The sequence below is a fragment of the Arachis hypogaea genome, chromosome 6 (genome assembly GCF_003086295.3).
Source record: "Arachis hypogaea cultivar Tifrunner chromosome 6, arahy.Tifrunner.gnm2.J5K5, whole genome shotgun sequence".
Lineage (NCBI taxonomy): Eukaryota > Viridiplantae > Streptophyta > Magnoliopsida > Fabales > Fabaceae > Arachis > Arachis hypogaea.
In genome coordinates this window covers 85,662,471-85,670,303 of record NC_092041.1, presented here as the reverse complement: position 1 = coordinate 85,670,303, position 7,833 = coordinate 85,662,471, and the positions used below count along the sequence as shown (strand labels likewise).

At 33.1% G+C, this 7,833-nt stretch overlaps 1 protein-coding gene across 1 annotated transcript; it reads left to right on the top strand.

Moving 5' to 3' along the window:
- The first annotated feature begins 297 nt into the window (after positions 1 to 297).
- Positions 298 to 1,335, top strand: LOC140173702 (uncharacterized). The gene is made up of 2 exons (XM_072198222.1): positions 298 to 467; positions 777 to 1,335. Exons 1-2 carry the CDS (start codon positions 298 to 300, stop codon positions 1,333 to 1,335), a joined length of 729 nt encoding a protein of 242 aa, XP_072054323.1.
- Positions 1,336 to 7,833: the final 6,498 nt, after the last annotated feature.

The window sequence follows — 7,833 nt, the reverse complement described above, 5'->3', positions numbered from 1 at the left end:
CAATAGGTTTAATATTTTAAAAAAAAAAACATATATGCAATTATTTTGGTTTTTTTTTTTAGATAGTTCAAGTTAAGTTAAGAATGTCAAAGATGAAAACAATTCACTCACTTTTCAAGAGAAAAGAGAGAATATATGATGAACAAAGTTCAACTTCAGATTCTTTGAGTAATGTTCAAAATATTATTGAACAACCTAAGATACAACCTGTGACACAACTTGTTGAGCAAGATATTTAACCCCCCTGTTTCCAAAATAACAAGGACGGAAATAGATCAAGTTAATATTGATACATTGATGCGTGATCTCGGAAAGCATCCGCAAATTTGGAATTATCCTATCAATCAACAAGATGAAATCCGTAGAGCATACATAAAGTTTGGACCATATCAATTTATTATGGATGAGTACCCTCTTTCTGGTCTAGAAAGTCATCTTCGTCGTTTCAAAGCTCATTGGTTTAAGAGGTTTTCTTGGCTAGAATATTTTTCAGAAGTATATGCTGCATTTTATCTTCCATGTTATTTATTTTCTAGAAAATCAAGTCCATTAACATCAGGAGAATTTCGCAATGGGAAAAAAGTGAATAATGGAAAGGATTGTGTATTTTTATCTCATGTGGGTAAATCTCTTAATTCTCCTTATAATATTGCTGTTAAGTCTTGTAAAGATTTGCTTAATCAATTATGTCACATTGACAAAGTATTGGCTAAGCAAAGCTCATAACAAGTTTTAAGCAATAGATTGTGTCTTAAAACCTCTATTGATATTGTCAGATGGTTAACGTTTCAAGCTAGTGCTTTTAGGGGACATGACGAGAGTCATGAGTCTCAGAATCGAGAAAAATTTCTTGAAATATTAAAATTATTAGCTTCTTACAATAAAGAAGTGGATGCAGTTGTCTTGGAGAATGCTCCTCAAAATGCAATATACACATCAGCTTCTATTCAAAAGGAAATTCTACATGTTTTTGCTAGAAAGGTACAAAATGAAATTCGCAATAAGATTGGTAATGCAAAATTTTGTTTGATTGTTGATGAAGTTAGAGATGAATCTAAAAGAGAACAAATGGCACTTGTTAGATTTATTGATAAGCATGGATTTGTCAAAGAAAGGCTAATAGATGTTGTTCATGTCAAAGATACTACTTCTGCTACTCTAAAAGAAGAAATTTGTTTTGCATTATCTCATCACAATCTCAACATTCAAAATGTTCGAGGTCAAGGGTATGACGGGGCTAGTAATATGCGTGGAGAGTGGAAAGGGTTACAAGCTTTAATTATTCAAGAATGTCCTTATGCATATTATGTTCATTGCTTTGCTCATCAATTATAGCTAGCTCTTGTTGCTGCGGCTAAAGAAGTTGTTGATGTTCATGTTTTTTTTTCAAAGTTTGAGTAATATTATCAATGTTGTGTGCTCTTCTAGCAAACGCAATGATGAATTACGATCTGCTTATGCAACTGAAATTTCCCATTTAGTTGCAACTAATCAAATTGAAACAGAAAGGGGAGTAAATCAAATTGGTACATTAAAAAGATCAGGAGATACCAGGTGGGGCTCTCACTTCAACTCAATTTGTAGCCTTTTACGTATGTTTGGAGCAACAACTTCAGTTCTGGAAGATTTGGCTATTAATGGATCTACATATTCTCAACGTGGTGATGCTACTTATGCTCCTAAATCTTTATTATCATTTGATTTTGTTTTTATTTTGCATATGATGAAAGAAATCATGGGAATCACTGATAAACTTTGTCAAACATTACAACAAAAATCTCAAGACATTTTGAATGCTATGCATCTGATTTCTAGTACAAAGTCATTGATTCAACAGTTAAGAGATAGTAGTTGGGGAGTGACGTTAGGATTTTTGCTAGTAAAAAATTTATAAAAATATTCGCGTTGTAGATATAGCTTCTAAACTAATAGAAATCCCTTCGTGCAAACGTTTTGGTTGTCACAAGTAACAAACCCCTTTAAAATTGATAACCGAGTATTTAAACCTCGGGTCATCTTCTCAAGGAATTGCAGGGAGGTATATTCTTATTATTGGTTATGAAAAAGTGTGTTTTGGGGTTTTGGAATTTGGGCAATGGGCACAAGCATATTTAAATGACAAGTAAAATAAATTAATAATAATAAAATCTCTTGGCAAGGTATGAAGAACTGGAAGTCCTATCCTAGTTATCCTTATCAATTATGATGAGAATTGGATTTTTCTCCCACTTTGTTAACCTCTAACTATGAAGGTAAGTTAAGTGAATGAATTAATTTTTGATTCCTCAGGTCCTAGTCTTTCCTTGGGAAAAGTCAGAGTTATTAGAACTTGAATTAATGAAATGAAGAAATCCAATTTTCAATCAACAATGAGTTTGATAACTCAAGAGTCACCAATTATTTAACCAAAGCCAAAAAGGAAAACTATCTAAATTAAATAAAAAGCATTCATAAATAAAACAATCATAAACTGAAATATCTCAAATAACATTAATTAAGAAAATCAATCTAAACATGGAACATTGAAAATAAATAAATACAAAGAACATTGAACGTGGGATCGAGAGTCACTCCTAAAACTAGGAGAAGTCCTAAATCCTAATTTCTAAAAACTCTACCTAAATCCTAAGAGAGAGGAGAGAACCTCTCTCTCTAAAAACTACATCTAAAATTGTGAAAAGTGAATTATGAGAGCATGATGAGTCTCTGCAAGTTCCCTGACTTTAATCTGTGTTTCTGGGCCAAAAACTGGGTTGAAATGCGACCCAGAATCTCTGCCAGCGACTTTTGTAATTCTGCAAATCGCGCACGTCACGCTATCGCGTCATCCATGCGGATGCGTCATTCGCGTTTTTCCCTGCCACGGGTTCGCGTCGTCCACGCTTCTGCGTCACTTGTGCTTTTCCAATCCGCGCGGTCGCGTGAGCCATGCGATCGCTGATGATTGGATTTTTGACGGTTTAGAATTTCTCAAATAAAATCTCGTCGAAGTATAGTTTCTAAACCAAGCAATAATCCTTTCATACAAAAAGTTGTTTGTCACTAAAACAAACCCCTAAATTTATAAACCGAAGTATTCAAACCTCGGGCCGTTCTCCCTAGGAATTGTAATGAAGTGTCTTGTTATTGGTTGTGAGTTATTTTGGGGTTTTAATAAGAAACATGAAAGATAAATGGCAAGAAAGTAAACTAACAACTATAAAAGGCTCTTGGCAAGGTATGAGAATTAGAAGTTCTATCCTAGTTATCCTTCTCAATTGTGATGAGAATTGTCCATTGCTACCACTTAGTCAACCCTTACTAGATAAAGAAAAGTCAAGTGGATGAATTGACTTGAGCCACAAGTCCTAGCCAACTCCCAAGGAAAGACTAGCTTTAGTGCACTCCAAACCAATTAGCAATCTCTCCAATTACCAATCAACAAAGGAATTAGATAACTCAAGTGTCACTAATTACTCTACCTAGGCCAAGAGGAACAAAATCTACACTATATCTAGAAGAGGCATTTCAACAAACACATAAAAGGCAATAAAAGTAAACAACATAAATTGCAAGAATTAAAGAGAGATCTAACTACAAAGGCAAGAGATCAACAATAGAAAAGTAAAGAAGAACAATTATTATGAATTACCTCTTATTGAATTAAAAGAAAATGGAAGGAACAATACTAGATCTACAACAAAATACAAGAACAACATAAAGGAAATTACAACAAAAGAATGGAAGAAGAATGAATCTAACAACAAGGAATTGAGATGTAGAAGTAGAAGAAAGCAAAGATTAAAACCTAGATCTAAGAACTAATCCTAATCCTAATCCTAATTCTAGAGAGAAGTGAGAGCTTCTCTCTCTAGAAACTAATTCTAACTACTAAACTAAAATAATGGTAACTAACATGTGTTTCCTTCTTCATTCCTTGGGTTAAATAGCATCAGAAATGAGTTGGATTGGGCCCACAAGGCTTTAGAATTCGCTGGCCACGTTTTGCTTTAAGTGAACCAGGTGGCAGCAACGGCGCTTGCGCGTACTATGCGCTTGCGCGCCACCATACGTGTAGCAACTATGGCAAATCTTATATCGTTTCGAAGCCCCGGATGTTAGCTTTCTAACCCAACTAAAACCGCATCATTTGGACCTCTGTAACTCAAGTTATGGTCGTTTAAGTGCGAAGAGGTCGGCTTGACAGCTTTTCGGTTCTTTCATTTCTTCATGAGTTCTCCAACTTTTCATGCTTCTTTCTTCATTCCCTTGATCCAATCTTTGCCTCCTAAACTTTAAACCACTTAAAAAACATATCAAGGCATCTAATAGAATCAAGGAGAATTAGATTTAGTTATTTTAAGACCTAAAAAGCATGTTTTCACTCTTAAGCACAATTAAAGGAGAAGTTATAAAACCATGCTATTTCAATGGATAAATGTGGGTAAAAGGTTATAAAATCCCCTAAAATCAATACAAGATAAACCCTACAAATGGGGTTTATCAATCGCGTCACTCTGATTTCTTCTATTTCACGCGGTCGCGTGAGCCATGCGACCGCGTGACTTTTCGCTGGTCATCTCTTCAATTCCTTGTATTCCTTCCATCTTTGCACACTTCTTCTTCATTCTCTAAGCCATTCCTGCCCTATGAAGCCTGAAACACTTAATACACAGATCAAGGTATCGAATGGTAATAAGAGAGGATTAAGATTAGCTAAATTAAGACCAAAGAAGCATGTTTTCAATCATGTAATAATTTTAGGAAGGAAATATAAATGCATGCTAATTATATGAATAAGTGGGTAAAGATCATGATAAAACCACACAATTAAACACATTGTAAACCATAAAATAGTGGTTTATCAGGGAGCACTTTTGAAGAAAGTTAGTTCTTTCAGCAATGATCATGCTATTTAGATACCTGATATGGATGCTTCTTTTAGTGACATAATTCGGTCTCATCGTAAAAAGGATGTTGTCACTGTTGAACAGCACTATCGTGTTGACATTTTTACTAGCGTGACAGATTTTCAATTGAAAGAGCTAAATAGTAGATTTAGTGAGCAAGCAACCGAGCTCCTCATATTGAGTACATCTTTGGATCCTAAAGATGCTTTCAAGTTATTCAGTGTTTGCAACATATGCAATCTTACAAAGAATTTCTATTCTTTAGATTTTTCTAAGCAAGAAAAGTTTCAATTGGATTATGAGTTACAACATTATGAACTTGATGTGGTTAAAGCTCCAGATTTTCAGGATTTGTCTATTCTTGCTGAATTGTGTCAAAAATTGACAGACATAAAAATCAAATATATATCCTTTAATTAATAGATTAATTCGTCCTGTTTTGACTCTTCCTGTGACAACAGCAACAACTGAACGGGCCTTTTCAGCTATGAAGATTATTAAAACAAGGCTTCGAAACAAGATGGAAGATGAATTTTTAGCAGATTATATGATTGTATATATTGAAAAGGAGATTGCTTCAAAATTCACTTTAGAGATGATAATTGATGATTTTAGTTCCATGAAGCATCGTCAAGCAAGTTTAAAAATACCAAAATCTTAAAGTATGTAGTTGATCATTGACTTTTATATAATATAATTATTCTTTTGATATATATGCTACAAATCATATTTTGTTAATTTTTTATTATATTTTATATTTAATTGGGCCCCCTCTTATGAAATTTCTAGTTTCGCCACTATATATATATATATATATATATATATATATATATATATATATATATATATATATATAAATGTACATATATACATAATGTGACACCGATCTCCTTTATTTCATTAATCACCTATTCCTTTTATTTCATTAATCACTATCATCATCCTTCATTTCTTTTCTTATCACCACCAAACCCAAAAGAAAGAAAATAAGGAAGAGAGAGACTGAAGCTTGCATGGAAGAGAACCGTAACTCCCACCAAAATTTCGGCTTGAATTTTTTGTGATCCGTAACTCCAATCAAAAGTCTAATGCGATAAAAGTGTTTGTATCCTCCTCCTCTACGTGTTGGCTTCATTTTTATTTGATAGAAGTTGACGGTGACGTAACTCTCCTTCCTCTTGAAGTTCGACCCTTTGGTGTTCCTGGAAGATGAATTAATTTATGACGTTTTCTTCTTAAGTTGCTCGGTCAGAAAGCTTCTCCGGAGTTTTGAGTATTTTGATTTCATACAGAAGTAGAATTTTTGTAAATCTCAATGATTAAATATGTATTGATTAGGTGATTTGATGTTGTGATTGATTATTGATTGAGTTCGGTTGTATTTATGTTGGATTTTTGCAATATATTGATATATTTGTGAAGTTCATGGCTTGGCTGTGATGAAACTAGTAGGGACCAAACTGTCTTGGGGATTTTTTCTGGAATATCATTGAGGATCAAGTAAAAATATGTGAGGTTTGATAGCCGAGAGATTAAATTAAAAGTTACAAAGAATCGGTGATCGAAAAACTCAAAAATGGATTAAAATACAAGTAATATTTTGAAAGTAAAAGGTTAAGGGTTTTGGTTTTGGTATAAGTGAAAGATTAGTAAATAGATTTTATTTTTGAAGGGTAATATTGTATTTGTACATAAAAATCAACGTAAAATTTGTAATTATATAAATTTTTGGGTATTTTGGATAATAAATAAAATACAGGGGTAAAAATGGGTATTTTATAAAATTTCAGAGTTTCTTTTATAAATATTGAGATAAGTGAGGTTTCAAATATAATTTTATAAAAATATTGGGTTAAAAATAAAATATTTAAAGTTTGAAGTTTAAAACGTAGGTAATAAAATTTTAAGAATAAAAGCTTTACGAAGCTAAGTTTTTAAGAAAAGATATAAATATTATTTATTTATTATTTAAATGATTTTAATTATATTATTGTTAATATTTTATTAAGAATATTAATTAGTAAAAATATTATTAATATTATTATAAGTCAAAGAAGGACAAATAGAGTGATTTTAAAAGCTTTAGGGAACACCAACTTAATTAAAGAATCTTATATTTCTCTTTCCATAAAATATTTAGTGGATGATTAGAGAATAGTGTGAAGATAGTTTGAATTATTAAGGATAATTAAGTGAAAGACTGAAGAAAGCGAAAAGATAAATCGGCATGTGTGATTATGAGAATGATTGAAAGGTCACAAGAGGGTGATGGAAAGTAAATAGTTATGGTGGCGATGTGAAAATCTTAAGCCGTGGGCTTTGTATGTGAATGATTGTGTAAAGACGCCCGTAAATATCGAATGGCTTCCAAGATAAGGGGTCACATGCTTCAGCTGGAGAATTAGCGCCTGCAAGTACTTACAGAGGTCATGTTTGACATACTTCACCTGGAGAATCAGCGCATGCAAGAAGTAGAAACTTGCAGAGGTTATGTCGCTGGAATGCCTTATCGACTTGTGAGTTAGATTGCGTCAGGTGCAGGTCAAAACCGACAAATAAGCTCATTAGCTGCGATAGGACTAGACTTGCATAATCCTTGTTGCGCATTTGCATTTTACTTGATACTGTGAAATTATTTGTGATTGTCTTCTTGTGTTTATGCATTCCTTAATGTTATTTTGAATTGTTGTGACTAGATATTTCTCTGTGACACTTGTATATTTGGTTGTGAATTAATTGAACTATGATAATTCTAACTTGACTAACTACCCCCGACCATACTAAGAACTCCCTAGTTCTTACCCCTATCCTTCCTCCCCTTCAGATGGACCCTCCCTATATATATGAGGAACTTGTACAGTATAGGTTTTATGTAGTAGCTGCAGAGATTAGGACCCGTATGTACATTCTACGCGACCAACCCTTTCTTCATCCGATTAACACT